The sequence below is a fragment of the Mesoplodon mirus genome, assembly GCF_964341445.2.
Source record: "Mesoplodon mirus genome assembly, chromosome: 5".
Classification (NCBI taxonomy): Eukaryota; Metazoa; Chordata; class Mammalia; order Artiodactyla; family Ziphiidae; genus Mesoplodon; species Mesoplodon mirus.
The window spans coordinates 37814935-37832507 of record NC_138980.1 but is presented as its reverse complement, the minus strand read 5'-3'; the positions used below and the strand labels follow the sequence as shown (position 1 = coordinate 37832507).

General features: G+C 45.9%; 1 protein-coding gene across 4 annotated transcripts in view; it reads left to right on the top strand.

The window, feature by feature from the left end:
- The window catches only part of INSR (insulin receptor), a 130603-nt gene that overhangs the window by 68390 nt on the left and 44640 nt on the right, over window positions 1–17573 (top strand). For all 4 annotated transcript variants that reach the window (XM_082623572.1, XM_082623573.1, XM_082623571.1 and 1 more), the window contains exon 3: window positions 13536–13857. In XM_082623572.1, the coding sequence (XP_082479698.1) occupies window positions 13536–13857 (322 nt within the window). The remainder of the gene's footprint in view (window positions 1–13535; window positions 13858–17573) is intronic.

Genomic DNA, 17573 nt, shown 5'->3' with positions numbered 1-17573 from the left:
GAAACCCTTCTTGCAATTCAGACCTTCCACAGAGACAGATTTCAGACTCTGACATTTCCCATTCCCACTTCTTTGTTCCCGTGGAGGCTGTGGTTCTTTCTCTCTCTCTCTCTCTCAACTCTCCCCACTAGAATATGGTTATACCTATTAACACAACATTGTAAATCAACTATACTTCAATTAAAAAAGAAAAAGAAAATGGTTATACCTAATTCCAAAAATGACAGAGAAAACTTAAACCTGTGGGCAAATATGAATGAGAAAAATATGCAGAGAATTCAAGGCAGCAGGCATTATCAGGGAGGAAAGGGGAGAAAGGTTTTGCACTGGTGAAGGGACAGTCTTTAATGAGGGTAGAGTATTCATAGAACCAACTTTAGAGAACAAATTGTAGGAAATACAAGGAGAATTAAGAAAACTCAGGGGAGGGGCTTCCCTGGTGGTGCAGTGGTTAAGAATCCGCCTGCCAATGCAGGGGACACAGGTTCGAGCCCTGGTCTGGGAAGATCCCGCATGCAGTGGAGCAACTAAGCCCGTACGCCACAACTACTGAGCCCACGTGCCACAACTACTGTGCCTAGAGCCTGTGCTCTGCAACAGAGAAGCCACCACAATGAGAAGCCTGCGCACCGCAATGAAGAGAAGCCAACACAATGAGAAGCCCACGCACCGCAATGAAGAGTATCCCTTGCCCGCCACGACTAGAGAAAGCCCACACGCAGCAACGAAGACCCACTGCAACCAAAAATAAATTTAAAAAAAAGAAAAGAAAAAAGAAACCTCAGGGGAGTCACAAACATAGCCTTGATCATGTAGATAAACTTCAATTAGGCAACAAGGAGTTTGAATAATACAGTTAATAAGATCGTGGTAAAAGATATGGGCTGAACTTTGTATTCTGCAAACAATACACATTTTAAAGTGCTCTTGGAATATTTAGAAAAACTAATCATCTGTTAAATCTCAAATAAAAACAAAAACAAAAAAAAGAAACCCAACGCATTCCAAAAAGCAGACGTTGAACTGCCTAATCTCTGGCTGCAAGTACACGTAACTGGAAATTAATTTTTAAAAGCTTAACCAAACAAGCATGCAAGACAAACTCCCGCCATGTGATAATTAAAAACAAAACACAACTCTTAACTTTGGTCAAAGGTGGATCTCAGCACTGCAAGGATAGATGCTTTAGAAGACTGGGGAGGTGTGAATGCAGACTTAAATAATTATATAGAGAAATCACAGAAATGAGACAACGAATAATGAAACAAATCTACACAGGAAGAAGGAAATAGTAAATTAGCAGGGACTAACTGATTAGAAAAAAGTTCAAGAGCTGGATCTTTTAGAGCTGCAGTGTGCAATAGGGTAGCCATTAGCCACAGGAAAATTAATTCAGTTTCTCAGTCACACTAGCCAATTTCCATCACCCAGTGTCTACATGTGGCTAGTGACTACCAAATTGCACAGCACAGATACAGAACTTTTCTGTCAATGCAGACTGTTTATTGGACAGTGCTGTTTTAGCAGGAAGACTCAATATATAGAGAGTTACACTATATATATAGTGTAACTAAGAAAAAAAAAGGATGTGGGAAGAACAAGTATATAAAATAAAGAAGGAAAATGGAAATGTAACTTAAAATCCATGAAAAAATTATAAAGCCAGCTCTGGTAATAAATAATTGGGGGAATATTATTAAAATAACTTCATTTACTGGTTTAAGTGCTTATTTTATTTAGGTTAATCATTTCCTTTTGCAAGAAATTAAGGCTCTGAATTTGCCCCTGAGAACAGCTATGCCCACATCTCATAAGTTGTGCTCTCTTGCCATTAATTTCTAAATCCTGTAAAAGTTACATTGGCTCAAGAAGTAGAAAACACAAGTAGGCTAAAACTCAACAACTTTTTAAATTAATATTAGCAATTTTAAAAATAATTAATTTTTGGCTGCATTGGGTCTTCGTTGCTGCGCGTGGGCTTTCTCTAGTTGTGGTGAGCGGGGGCTACTCTTTGTTGTGGTGTGCAGGCTTCTCATTGTGGTGGCTTCTCTTTGTTGCAGAGCATGGGCTCTAGGCACGTGGGTTTCAGTAGTTGTGGCATGTGGGCTCAATAGTTGTGGCGCACGGGCTTTGTTGCTCCATGGCATGTGGGATCTTCCCGGACCAGGGCTCGAACCCGTGTCCCCTGTATTGGCAGGCAGATTCCCAACCACTGTGCCACCAGGGAAGCCCTTAAAACTCAACAACTTTTAAAAAGTCATTGTTACAGTTAATTGCCTAAAATGTGTACGTATTACATACATAAATGAGGGGAAAGTTCTAAAATGTCCACGACAAACAAGGGCCCAGGCACTTTAGCAAGAGTGGTTTTCAGGAGCAGGCTGGGGTTGTTTGAGGTGTGACTTAGCAACTGCAAACAGTCAGTCATGTGCAGAAGCCCTGACATCCTGGACTCCACATCTCAAACCAGATGGTCCAAGTTTGAGCACCTAGTTTTTCTTCTTAGTTCATCTTTTGAGTCTTCTGCACCTGCCCAAGGTGGAAACTTGGGAGTCATCCATGTGATAAATCCTGATGACTCCACCTCCCTAATGGCTTCAGAAGCCAGCCTATTCCTCCCTGTTCCCTCTTGCCTTCTTCAGCCACCCACCAGAGAGCCAGAAAATTGGCCCCAAATGTGGATCTGGTGGTGTCTTTTCTGGTTGAAGCCCTTCTTCGGCTCCTCCTGTGATGCAAAGTCCAAGCCCCTCGGCTCCCTAACCGTCCTGCCTGCCTGATGTCCCATACCTTTTCCTCTGTACTTTGCCCTTCATCAACTCTGAACTGTTTATAGTTAAAGGCAGCCCTGATGATTCACACATTTGCATGTGCTGTCCCTCTCCTGCTGGGACAAAGCCAGTCACCTGATTCCCTCCACTTTTTTTTTTCCCTCTATGAGCTTCACTGTGCTCCTGCTGTGTGTGCCTGGCACTGGGAGGCAGTAAGAAGGCAGATGCAGTAATAAGCCTCCCCTTCATGGGCCTTACCTGTCTGTCTCTTTTGTGCATCCTGCGAGAGTAGAGACAAGGTCACCATCCCTTTCTGCATCCCAATGCCAGGAAGGTGCCAAATCCAGGTGGGTCAAAGTGGGAAACACTGTGAATTAAACCCACAGTGTAAGTCCCTGATGCCACACGCCTTCCCAGTCTCCCTGGGAGAGCTGGGTTCCAGTTTGGCCCTGCTGCTTGCTAGCTGAGCTCGCATTAGCAGAACAGCCTTCTGTGCTTAAGTTTCTCCATCTGTAATGGAGATGGTTGTTTGAATAATAGGGTTAATAAGAGCTTATTAACCGATATGGGTTGAATGTTGTATTCTGCAAACGGAATATACAGTTTAAAGTGTATTCACGTGGAGTGGGCGGGGGGCGTTAGTGAATGCCCATTTGCTGCTTCAGTCTACTGGAATTGCAAGTATAGGTGGACATCTTCAAATGCTAGGGGAACAGTGGCCGGAGGGCACCCCGAAAAGAAACGTTGTAAGTTTTATTAAGAATGTAATTTATGAGTATGGTCCTTGGTATTCTGGGCGAGTGAGGGGTCTAAACCTTGTGGGTAGGGTCCGACAGAGTGGGACTATCCCCTTGCCACGCCCCCCTCACCCCCAATTTGGGAGACTGTGCTGTGCGACCCTTGGCGAGCCGCTGCCCCTCTCTGAGCCCCTCTCGAGTGAGGCCTGGGGCCAGGGCCCCCCTCGGCCATCCCAGGCGCTGCCTGCCACGCGGTGACCCGATCTTCTCCCGGGCACGAGCCCAGATCCGCGCGCGGACCAAGCCACCCGGTGGCTGCTTGAGGCGGCCCGCACACTCGGTTTCTCCTTTTCTTTAACTTTTTCCAAAGTTCCATCCTCTGCAGACCCGCCCTTCAAGGTCTGATTAGGGCACCCTCGAGAAGCCCTCCCGGAGCCCCCAGCGCGGACCGCCCGGCGGCGGTCACTGCCGGAGCGCCAGTCGAACGAGCGGAGCCCCGAGCGCCCGGGGGCGGGGCCAGCGCCCCGGCAGCACGCCCGCCCATTGGTTGAGCGCGAGGGCGGTGCTGCGGCCGCCGTCACTGCCTGGCCTGGATTCCACGGAGTGGAGTGCGCCTCGGGCTTTGTGCTTCGCGGCCGCCACTAGCTCGCGGGGGCGGGGCTTCTCCTGCCCAGCGTCCGCCCCTCCTGAACACACACATAGATGCCTGGAACCAACCAATCCTGAGGCTGCCTTAGCGGGGAGGCTCCCCCTCCCCTCGGGGCTCCGCCTCCTTTCTGTCCTGCATGCGCCGTATTTCTCCGAAGAGCTCCGCCACTCGATTCCAAACGCATCTGGGAAGCGAATCTACTCGCGCCGGCGGGGGTGGCATTGTCAGGGGAGGAAAGGGGGAGCTTCCCAGCTTCAAGGACGCGACCTCCTGCTGTCGCCGCTTCTCAGGGAGCGCATACCCGAAAGGGCGTTTGTTGACCACCCAGCCGTCAAAAGTTCACCTAGCGCTCCCCCACCCCCAGTCCCACCATTAAATCAACTAGATTCCAAGGGGAGGAATTTCCCGACTAAGTGCTGCCCGCGCCCCGGGGCTCCGGGGATTCGAACCTCGTCTGCCAGGGTCTGGGGCTGGCGCGGGAGAGAAAGGCTTAGGATGGAAACAAAGTAAATTACTTTATGGAGTTTATAATATTCACACTTTCAGGGAGAGCCACGAGGCCCTGTGGTTAATGTGTCATGCAGGCCCATGACGCAACTGTTCCGTTTGGAAATTTCTGGAAAGCAGTAATTTTTGGAATAATAAATCTTTTTTTTTTTTTTTAACCACGGGCTTTGGAAAGGAATGTAGCAAGATGTTATTAACATATGTCGTGCTATGGAAACATTTAATAGGGGTTTTAAAAAAAAGTTTTTGTTTTGTTTTTACCATATATATACTTAACTGAGAAAAACCAAATTGATTTGAACTTAAGAAGGCAAAGAAACCAAAAGTGGCTGTATTTTTATAAGCATGTTTTTACCGCAGGGCCTTTGTTTTCTCCCAGTATTGCAGCTTTTAACCTTGCTTGGTTATAAATTGGTAACGTTTAATTTTGATGTAGTTTGCAAGTTGACAGAAAACTTGCAAGAATTGTATCTAAATTCACTAGTTTTACCCCATTTGTTTTATTATCTCTCTGTTATCCTTATGTACACATTATATACAGATTAATTTTTTCCCCCCTGAATCATCGGAGAGTCAGATGCACGCATATTGTTCCTTTGCCTTTAATTCTTCGGGGGTATTTTCTAAGAACAAGAAAATGCTCTTACACGGTGTTTAGTTGCTTTGACTGTTGATTTTGTACTAAGGCAAAAAAAGATCTTAAGAGAAACTTTGTAAAGCTCTCGTTGATGCCTGTCGGCTATTCTGACACAGTCACTTCAGGAATATTTGGGGAGTAGAATGGTATAATGGATCAAAAACATTTCTTAATCATCTAGCAGAGTTTCTAAAAATGTATTTTTATTTTTCAAATTTTTATTGAAGTATAGTTATTTACAGTGTTGTGTTAGTTTCAAGTGTACAGCAGAGTGATTCAGTTATATTAAAAATGTATTTTTAAATAGAGTTCAGTTTTAGAAGGGCGTACACATTCATAGGAAAAAATTAAAATCAACTTGTGCTGATATGCAAGGATGTTGCTACCCACCCTCCACTTCATCCACATTCCCCTCCCCACAGGCAGTCACGGGGCACATTTCTTGTGGCCCTTCCAGACGGACATGTGTCCTATTTGTCCTTTTCTTTCCCCCTCATTTTAAGATGTAATTTCCGTACAGCAGAGTTCACCCGTTTTGGTGTAATGTTCTGTGAGTTTTGACTGATTCTATAGTCATGTAACCACTTCCACAGTCAAGATATGGAATGGTTCCATCATCTTCCAAATTTCTGTGTGTCATTTGCAGTTCCAGCCCCTGGTTACCACTAATGTGTTCACTGTCTCTATAGTTTTGCTTTTTCCAGGATGTCATATAAAATGGGATCCTAGAATGTGTAGCTTTGGAGACCAGCTTCTTACAGTCAATACCATGCATTTGAAATTCATCCCTGTGTTGTGGAAATCGGCACTTCATTCTGCTTTGACGGCTCCCTAGAGTTTGTTGCATGGAGATACAATGTTTATCCATTCCCCAGTTGAGGGATATTTAGTTTGTTTCCAGTTTGGGGTGATTACAAATGTAGCCACTATAAACATTCAAATACAGGTCTTTGTGTGTACATAAGTATTTTGTTTTGTTCTTCACTTCACCTGGGTAAACCCCTAGGTTCTGTGGTAAGGATCAGAAGTATATGTTTAACGTTATAAGAAACGACCAAACTGTCTCCCACTCTAGCTGTCCATTTTGTATTCCCACAATGTACATCTCTTTCCTTTTTCCATGAACAAGCTATGTTCTTTAGACACTTTTTTCCCCTTAATGCTATCTTGGAAGTGACTCCAACATCAAAATACATAGAGCCACTTCCATTTTCACAGCTGCGTACTATTCTACTTCCTTGATCCACATTAATTTACTTACACAGTCTCCTGCTTTGGACTTTTATGTTGTTTACAGGCTTTTTCAGTCATAAACCCCAATGGTTAATGTCCTGTAGGGTAAAGAATATCCTTGTCTAGGTGTCTAAGTGCACATATGGTCCCTTGTCTGCAGGATAATTCCTAGCAGTAGAAATACTGAGGTCAAATTGCACCTGTCTCCTTGGCTTTATACCGCATCTCTTAAACCAGTTGGCATTTCTGTAGACCTCTCTCTGGGGAAAGCATCGTTTGGTGAGGAGTCTTCCACTTACTTCAGAGGGTCCACCCGGAGGATGCTGACTCTGCCCCCTCCTTCCCGCTCTGCCGGTTTACTTAGAGTTCAGTTTTCAATCTTCTCAGCGGGGTGTAGTGAAAAAGCCACTTGAGGTGAGAGTTTCAGGAGGGTAGTGGCTGCTTCTGCTAGTGGAACTGGAGACCAGGGGCTTTTGGAAACTTCAGGGGAGAATTGGGAGGAAATTGAGGCCAGCAGCCCAAGGCAGCTTGGGTGTGGGGGGGTGGGGGATGGGAGATGGATGAACAAGGAACTTGTGTGTTTGGAGGAGGGAGGTCTGGGCATGTGCATGTTGCATACACACACATCATGTACCTGTCCTGGGAAGGTCCATAGCTCCCGGACTGCTGGGCATTTTCTTGAGAAGGCTGCCATCCTCTCTGGCAGAAACAGCCTGGGTGTGGTGGCCCTCTGAGCCAGGGCTGCTGGGACTGTGGCTGTGGCTCATTTGGTGTCTATAAAGGGGCAGGGCAAGGTGCACAGGGAGAGGAGAGTCAGACCCCTCCTCCATTTTCATCTTGCCAGATGTGTGGTTTTCATAATTCAACCTGGGTGGGGGACACCCGCAGTGGCGCTTCTATTAAATAAGATAAAGTACTTGGAAACGGAATGGGAGACACCCAGAGCAGACTTATCACTATCAAAGTATAGTCTTCAAAAGTTAAAATACACAACTCTTATGCAAAGAAAAAAAAAAAAGCACAAAAAAGCACCTGTCAACACTTTTAACCCTTTAGTGAGGGCACCGGCTGGATGGTAAAGCCAAAGCATGTATAATCACTGAACTAGGATTGCAAAGTTAGATATGGGGACACTTCATGTCCCAGGGGCAATAAACCTGTCATTTTTGGAGGTTATTTCTTCTATGGGATAAAAAATGATTTACAACGTATCCATCTATAAGTTGACATCTGGCTTCCTGGAGTTGAGGCACTAATAGAAATAGTGAGTCAGGGACTTCCCTGGTACCACAGTGGTTAAGACTCCGTGCTCCCAAGGCAGGGAACCCAGGTTCAATCCCTGGTCAGGGAACTAGATCCCACATGCATGCCGCAACAAGAGTTTGCATGTTGCAACTAAGGAGCCCTGGAGCTTCAACTAAGGAGCCTGCCTGCTGCAACTAAGACCCAGCACAACCAAATAAATAAATAAATATTTAAAAAAATAAGTAAATCAATCACAGATAAGTTTCACTGTATTGAAACTTACCTCTGATCATTTGCCTGGGTTGGCAAATGATCCAGCCCATTGCTTGCTTTTGTATAAATATAAAGTTTTATTGGACACAATGCGTTTGTCCCCATAAGCCTTCTCTGGGCTGTTTTCACGCCACAGCGACAGAGTGGACTAGTTGTGACACCGAACATAAGCCCCGAACATATGCTTTGTGACCCTCTATGGGAAAATGTTGCCAGCTCCTTTGCTGGAGAATGAAGTTGTTCTCAAGTGGGCCTCTTAGGCAGGGCTCCAGAGGAAGATTGAATAGCCCTGTGGCTAACCTCTGGCCTTATTTGTGAGTGTTGGATCGTTTTTCTTAGCATTGTCTAGGCCGGAAAGCTTATGTGTTTGGGAAGTTTTTGTGAGGTCTTTGCTGACACCTCTTTTGAACTTAAGGGCTGATCCTCAGATGCAGCCCCAGCCCAGGAAACAGGCCCCTTCCTGCTCGCACATGTGCTTTCCCAGAGGGTGGAGTCTTTGTGGGTCCTAAATAATTGTCTGCTTTCTGTATTGCTTCCTGCCATGGAGTTCCTTGGGTCCTCTAGACAGATTATTAATGACAATGGAAATAATAATAATGCCCAGAGTAGCTAACTGATATCCAACCTACACTTTGTCTATCAAAGAATCCAGTTCCTTACCCGCATCCCCTCTTTTTTTTTTTTTTTTTGCGGTACGCCGGCCTCTCACTGTTGTGGCCTCTCCCGCTGCGGAGCACGGGCTCCGGACGCGCGGGCCCAGCGGCCATGGCTCACGGGCCCAGCTGCTCCGCGGCATGTGGGATCTTCCCGGACCGGGGCACGAACCCGTGTCCCCTGCATCGGTAGGCGGACTCTCAACCACTGCACCACTAGGGAAGCCCCCCTCTTTTAAGTGTGAGAAGGAGTTAAGGGCTTATCATCCCCATTTGACAGACAAGAAAACTGAGGCTGTCATGGATTCTTTAGAGAAAGCTTTGTGGCATGCCTGTGGGTGGAGAGCTGTCTGCATGTCACTCCTCCCCCTGACTGGGTGGACCCTGTGGATGGCCGTGTACTTCTTGAGACCCAGGAATGTCGAGTTCAGAGCCAAAAGATCGAAGTTCGGGTTTTGGCCCTGCTGCATCTCAGCTGAGCAAGTCTTCTCTCCTCTGTGAGATGGAGACAATGTTACTTACCCCGCTCCCTCCCCGGGTCTTTGTTAGAATTAAGTAAGAATCCAATGGGGGGCGGGTATGTAAACGCTGATAATCCTACACAGACATTGGTGGGGTTAACTCCACCCTGCTCCTATTACAGCTTCTTAATTCTTTCTTGATCTATGTAGAAAATCAGACTATGCACCTAGGCATGGATGCTCCAAATTTTCCATGTAATTTTTCATGGTGTTTGGGAAGTTCCTACAACTCAGAGTTCTTGGATGAATTCCTGAGCCACTGGCTAAAAACTGGGGGCTTAGAACTGCTCCAAAGGCCTTTCTTTTGCCTCCTTTCTGTCTTTTCAGACATGGGTCTACTGAGCTCCTGTTGGGTGCAAGGCCCTGTCCTAGGAGTAGGTGTCATGGGATCCAGTGCAGTGAATGGAGCAGGAGTGGCCCTGCCCCCTAAGCTCCCCTCCAGAGAGACAGTCAACAAGCACCCAAGATAATTTTCGAGAGTGATAAGTGCTGTAAGAAAAATGTCATAGGATCATGTGTTAGAACGTGGTTCCGGAAGGAGAAAGTAACTTCCAGAGGGGAGGTCAGGGAAGGTCTTTCTAAGGGGTTGAGACCTGAAGGTTGAGAAGGAGCTAGTTATGGGAGGATAAGGGGAGGATGCTGCAGCCAGAGCAGCAGATGCAAAGGTCCTGTGGTAGGGCTGAGCCTGGGTGTGAGGGGCAGGAAGGATGCTGGAGTGGGGACTGCCTGGGTTTGGGAGAAGGACTCAGAGAGACTGCAGGCACTAGACCACAGGAGACCCGTAGGCTTTGGCAAGGAGTTTCTTTCGCTAAGCCTCTGCTGTCCAATACAAGAGCCAGTAGCCCCCCCAATTTTAAAATTAAAATTGAAATACAATGAAAAGTTTGGTTCCTCAGTAGAAGCTGGAACCTTCTACTGTGTACTCTTGGTGGGAATGTAAAATACTGTGCAAAGTAGTATGGTGGTTCCTCAAAAAATTAAAAAGTATTTTGGAAATTAATCCCTTGTCAGTCACATTGTTTGCAAATATTTTCTCCCAGTCTGTAGGTTGTGTGTTCATCTTGTTTATGGTTTCCTTTGCTGTGCAAAAGCTCTTAAGTGTAATTAGGTCCCATTTGTTTATTTTTGTTTCATTACTCCAGGAGATGGATCCAAAAAGATATTGCTGTGGTTTACGTCAATATTTTGTAATAACCTAAAAGGAAAAGTATCTGAAAAAGAATAGACGTATATATATATAAAACTGAATCACTGTGCTGTACACCTGGAACTAACACAACATTCTAAATCAACGATACTTCAATAAAAACATTAAAAATAGAAGTACCGTATGATTCAATAATTCACTTCTGGGTATATACATAAAAGAACTGAAAGTAGAGTCTTGAAGAGATATTTGTACACCCATTATCACAGCAGCATGATTCACAGTGAGCAAAAGGTCTAAGTAACCCTAGAGTCAATTGACAGATGAATGGATAAACAAAATGTGGTATATACACACAATGAAATAGTATTACCCTTAAAAAGGAAGGAACCTTTTATTTTTTTTATAGCAAAACCAGCTCTATTTATTCATCCTGATTTGCACATTCCACATCTCTTATTCAATGACTATTTTTTCCCTGGCACCTTTGGATCATGACAAGCTTGGAGAGAATTAAAATTCCAGAAAATTTTGCCTAAGAACCTATACAAAGCTTGGATTCTCCCCTTTTTGACATATATGATTGATTTTCATTGTATAAATATAAGCAGCTACAGTTATTCAAGCTAGCTCATCTTACTGTGTATAGACGTTTTCCTCCTTATCAAGATATAGTCAAGCACCCACTGGTGATATCGTCAACTAGAATTCTGCCTTTGTTAAAAAGGAAGGAGGTTCTGACACCTGCTACAACATGGATGAAGCTTGAGGACATGATGCTCAGTGAAATAAGCCAGACACAAAAGGACAAACACGATCTGATTCCACTCACGTGAGGTCCCTAAAAGAGTCAAATCCATAGAGACAGGAAGTAGATGGTGGGGGCCAGGGGCTGGGGGAGGGGCTGGGGAGTCAGTGTTTCATGGGGACAGAGTTTCAGTTTGGGAAGATGAGAAAGTTCTGGAGATGATGGTGGGGATGGTTACCCGACAATGGGAATGTAACTTAATGCCACTGAGCTGTGCACTTAAAAATGGTTAAGATGGGGCTTCCCTGGTGGCGCAGTGGTTGAGAGTCCGCCTGCCGATGCAGGGGATGCAGGTTCGTGCCCCGGTCCGGGAAGATCCCACGTGCCGCAGAGCGGCTGGGCCCGTGAGCCATGGCCGCTGAGCCTGCGCGTCCGGAGCCTGTGCTCCACAACGGGAGAGGCCACAACAGTGAGAGGCCCGGGAAAAACGGTTAAGATGGTCAGTTTTACACATATTTTGCTGCAATTAAAAAAAAATTGGTTCTTTGTTGCACTAACCACACTCCACAGCCACGGGGAAGTGGCTACCGTGTTGGACAGTGCCGATGGAGACCATTTCCATCATCACAGAAAGTTCCATCCAACAGCGATGCTCATGTGGGAGTGTGGCTTCAGAAGCCTCTTCAGTTCCCTGGGTCTGGTTGGTGGGGTCCACGTGGGCCGGAATGTTCATTGCAGCAATCAAAGGGCCTGAGGATTTGGAGTGAAGAACACTCCCCAGCTTCCAAACCACGTTCCAAGGTGTGCACGGACTGAGCAAAGAAGGCACCCAGGGAACAGGCTCTGCTGTGGCCGAGGTCTTTCCAGCCTCAGGGAAGCCATCGGTCCAGGGACAAATTTGCTGGCAGCCTGCAAAGGGAGGGCTGGTCATGGAAGCCCAGGTCAGATGCTGAGGGACCAAAATTAAGGGGAATCAGGAAGTCATGAGTCGTGAGACATCGGGAGAAAGGGGATGTGTTCCAAGCTGCTGCAGGAAGCCAGGGCAGAGTCCAGCCTTCAGTGGACAAGTTCGGTTGCATCAAATAAGAAACTCCAGCCACAAAATCCATGCACAGCCTCTTCCCGCCGTCCGCTGAGCCCTCTCCTTTCCCATTCATAATCTCCTGCAGGTCACAGCAGAAATGCCACCTCCCCTTACTTCCAGCACGGTGCTTGCTGTGTATGCAGTTATACTTTTAAATAATGAATATGTCTCCTCCATTGGACCATGTGGTCCCAAAGGCAGGGTCTGTGGCCACCATGTTCCTGCAGCAGCTGTAATATCTAGATCAGTGCAAGCAAGTGTGTGTTGAAGCAATGAATGACCTTTGGGCAATTTGCTTAACCGCCTTGCACCTCAGTTTCCCCATTTGTAAAATGGAGATCATTATCTATCTATTTATTTATTTATTTTAAAGAGTTCTTATCTTAAAAAAATTTTTTTAATTAATTAATTTATTTTTGGCTGCATTGGGTCTTCATTGCTGTGTGTGGGCTTTCTTTAGTTGCAGCGAGCCGGGGCTACTCTTCATTGCGGTGCGCAGTCTTCTCATTGTCACAGCTTCTCTTATTGTGGAGCACGGGCTCTAGGCACGTGGGCTCAGTAGTTGTGGCTCACGGGCTCTAGAGCGCAGGCTCAGTAGTTGTGGTGCACAGGTTTAGTTGCTCCGCGGCATGTGGGATCTTCCCGGACCAGGGCTCAAACCCATGTCCCCTGCATTGGCAGGTGGATTCTTAACCACTGCACCACCAAGGAGGTCCCAGATATATCTATTTACACCAGTACTGCAGCTGCGTGCTGGAGCTGGCTTGATAAAGCCAGTTGGGTAATTTTCAGGAAATTTGGTTCTTAAACAAGCTGTTGTTAAAATTTAAATGACATCAATTTACAATTAAACAAATTATGTTTAAAACAAAGGTAATAAATTCTCCAAACTCACCACTTCCTAATCATCTCACTACATTTTTCTATGATTTATGCTTTTGAGGTTATTTGCTACTATTGTATCTATGCAATGGATGTACTATTTAATGCTGTGATACTATGTATCTCTTACTGGCTCCACATTCGGTAACTATAGGTGGGGTAGCTTGAAAGGAACCGTGGTGGGAGTATTTACACCATGGAAATTGGCAAATGCTATAAAGCAGAGCATCTCTGCCTTGCTCCCTGAAGAAGCTGTTAAACATCTACAATCACGTCACTGGCTTGGGGGCTGAAATGAGTTAATAGTTGTACCTGGCACGTAGCAAGTGCTGTAGAAGTGAGCTGTTACTGTTATTATTTTGTTTGTCTTGCACTTCCTCATCCAAATTTGCTGTTGTGCAGACAGGAATTGGGCAAAGCCACTGACCAGCTGTTTTCTTCCTCTCTCCAGTGTGTCCGACCATCTGTAAGTCTCACGGCTGCACCGCTGAGGGTCTCTGTTGCCACAGTGAGTGCTTGGGCAACTGCTCTGAGCCTGACGACCCCACCAAGTGTGTGGCCTGTCGCAACTTCTACCTGGATGGCAGGTGTGTGGAGACCTGCCCGCCCCCCTACTACCACTTCCAAGACTGGCGCTGTGTGAACTTCAGCTTCTGCCAGGACCTGCACAACAAATGCAAGAACTCTCGGAGGCAGGGCTGCCACCAGTATGTCATTCACAATAACAAGTGCATCCCTGAGTGCCCCTCTGGGTACACGATGAATTCCAGCAAGTGAGTCTTGGGTATGGGTTCCGGGGTTGGGGGCAGGTGGTAAAGAGAGGAAGGGGCATGGGGTTGGTGTTGGCGATGCTGCCTATTAAAACTGTGTGGAAAACTAGAGTTAATTGACTGTGAGTGAGGAAGGTGACATGCCTGGGTCTCTCAGATGCCATCCCTGCTTCCTGGTTTTGGTGCTGGCCTTTGGAGCAGGAGTCAACAAACTTTCTCTTGCAAAGGGCCAGAGGGTAAATATTTTCTGCATCTTGCATACCGAAAATTTAAAGCTTTCTAATGCTTAGCATTGGAAATAGAAGTCTTGGGCTTCCCTGGTGGCGCAGTGGTTGAGAATCCGCCTGCCAATTCAGGGGACACGGGTTCAAGCCCTGGTCCAGGAAGATCCCACATGCCGCGGAGCAGCTAAGCCCATGCGCCACAACTACTGAGCCTGCGCTCTAGAGCCCGTGAGCCACCACTACTGAGCCTGCAAGCCACAACTACTGAAGCCCGCATGCCACAGTTACTGAAGCCCGTGTGCCTAGAGCCCGTGCTCCGCAGCAAGAGAAGCCACTGCAATGAGAAGCCCGCGCACCACAACGAAGAGTAGCCCCCGCTCACCGCAACCAGAGAAAAGCCCGTGTGCAGCAACAAAGACCCAACGCAGCCAGAAACAACAAATAAATACAATAAAAAAAAAAGAAAGTAGAAGTCTTTGGTTTTGTATACAGCCCTTTAGATGGTCCGATTGTTCCCATGATGTAGCTGCCTGACTCTCACAACCTAGATCAGAACTCAGATGCTTTAAATGTTTTCTCCAAGCTGGATCTGGATGGTGTCCTGAGATTAACCTGGAGTGCCAGGAAGAAGGACTCAATTCTAGATTGTTCTCAAGGCTTTGTTGTCTTTTGAAGGACAATGCCATCAAACCATTTCCTACTATTTAGGTGAGAAAAAGCAAGGTTTTCTCTCCCCGATGGTGAGTCAGATTTCCTACCCACATCTCAGACTTTTTGTTCATGCTGTTAGCTTCTCAGATGAGCTATTTTGGTGTCTCAGGGCTGTAACTGAGTTTAAAAAAATCTGTTTCCTGATTTTTATGTTGAGGGTCTGAAAAAAACACACCAACCCACAAAACAACACAAAAACAAATCAGAAACAGACGTACGTCTAGGGGCCTTGAGCTGACCTGCATACGTAAAAAATCTTCCCCTTCAGATCTGAAAATTAGCCAAGTGAGCGGGTTCTGGTGGGAAATTTTATTTCCCTGAGTGGGGAGGGTGGGAAGGAAAACAATCTTTATTCTGGTTCCTAGGAGCCTCTCTTTGAGTGTTTGTGAAACCTGCAAGTACAGTATGTTTTGTTTTACTCATTTTTGATAAAACCTATCAGGTGGCTTTGTTGACCAAAAATAGGCTTCTATAAATCACCTTTGCATGCCAGACAGAGCTATTTTTTCTTCTTTGGGGCCAGTTTATCAGTAAGATTGGGAAAATTATCATATTCTTCTTGATTTATTTGGGTTTTTTTCCACATTTGAGATAAAGCATGGATACTAACATCTTCCACTAAAAGACGTTGGCCTTAAAGTTTTTTTTTTTGATCATAACAAAGATCTGAAAAATAGAACAACTTCCTTTGATGTTTTGCTGATGCCAGTGACCCCAGGATTAAAGCCCCAGGAAATTGACAGCTTGTCCTGTGATGCTTGGGACGTTTACTGAGTGAAAGAGGGGAAAGTGAGGGATGTTAATTATGACCCATCATGGCAGTATTTTACTTTGTAGGTTAAAAACATTTTTGTTTTCCTTCTGAAGCTTTTATTTTATTTTGTGAAAGACTTCAGTGCTGTCGTGTTTTCTAATGTGGTTCGCTATTAAAAAGGGCCAGATATGTTTTCTTCCATTCCTTTGGCTTATCTGGGAACTAGTTCTTTTTTTTTTTTCCTTTTAATATGTATTTATTTATTTACTTATTTGGCTGCACTGGGTCTTAGTTGCGGCATGTGGGATCCTTCAGTTGCGGCACACAGGATCTTCACTGTGACGTGCGGCTCTTTTAGTTGCATCATGCGGGATCTAGTTCCTTGACCAGGGATCAAACCCAGACCCCCTGCACTGGGAGCGTGGCGTCCCAACCACTGGACCACCAGGGAAGTCCCTGGGAAGTAGTTCTTGATGTTATTAGAGCAGAGGTCTGGGAACCCATGTGGGTTCATTAAGAGGCCTCGCCATCTATGGTCATTCCCAGATACCTGGTGGGGTGCTCTTTAGTGAGATGAGGAGGATTAGATACTTGGGGTGCATGTTAAGGGTGTGGAGAATTCTCTGCCTCTTGATCTTCGCATGGCTGGTTTCTCCTTGTCATCCAGGTCACAGGCTTAAAAGTCACTTCTTTTGAGACTCCTTCCCTGTATGACCATTCTTTCTGAACTAGCCATCTGGTTACTCTTGGGCACAACACTCCATTTTAACTCTTTTCATGCTATTTACCACTAGCTGATATTTTAATTGTCAATTTATTAATTTTCCCCAACGAGACCATATGCTTCACAAGTGTATCAGCTAGCTTGTGCTGTGTAACAAACCACCCAAGCACTTAGTGACTTAAAACAACACTCATTTATGATTTCTAATGAGTCTGTGCATTGACTGGAGGTTTGTCTGGCTTGGGCTGGGTCAGCTCTGATGAGATGGTACAAGCTAACCTCTCATATCCTGCATGGGCAGCTGGGACCTTCCTCCATGTGTAGCCAGGAAGGGCATGCTTTACTGGGTAAGTACTTCTTAAGCCACTGCTGTATCACATTTGCTAACGTCCCATTGGCCAAAGCAATTCATATGGCCAAGCCCAGATCCCATGGATGAGAAGGCAGACTCCACTTCTTGGTGGGAAGGGCTGGAAAGAACGTGTGGATTTCCCACAGGGAAAGTAGGTTGTTTGTTCAGTCATGTGTGCCTGTGGTTTACAACTGCCATTGGCAAAGGGCCAGATAGTAAATATTTTCAGCTCTGAGGTCTGTATGGTTGCAGCTACTCTACTCTGGCCTTATAGAGTGACAGCAGCCATTGATGATACTCAAACCAGTGGTTGTGGGTGTGTTCCAATATAGCTCTGTTTACAACAACCAGTGGCCAGCTGGAGTTGGCCTGTGGGTTGTAGTTTGCTTACCTTTGGCTTAGAGCATCATCCATCACATGATAAATGCTCAGTGAATATTTGTAGAACCAACAAAAGAACCCAAACATTTGGTCATTATTCTGTTTCGACCCCAGCTGCTCTGACACCAACTGGGTGTACTGCAATAGAGCTCAACCTCAACCACCTGGCTTAGCATCAGACCCACAGGTTAAAGCCTTGGTTCTCCATCAGACCAACTTTACTTCATATGCCAGCCACAAGTTGGGGGTCCCCAGGTCACCCACACTTCTGATTGGCTGGCTATAAATTTTGAGGCTCCCACAAACCCCCTGGGTTCAATAATTTGCTAGGTCAACTCACAGAGCTGAAAAAAAAAAGTCTATACTATTCTGTTGGTCCAAGCCTATTGATGGTAGCACCTTGGGTTAGGGATGCTTGCAGTGCTTACCTGGGCATGCATCACTCATAGCGAGCTCTACAGACACTCTCCCATGGGGGTCCCTATTTATGGCTGGGCCAGCTCTCTGGTTCCTATTATGATCCCAGGATGCACTTCAGTGAGAAACCATCAGGGAACCTCGAAGAACAAGGTT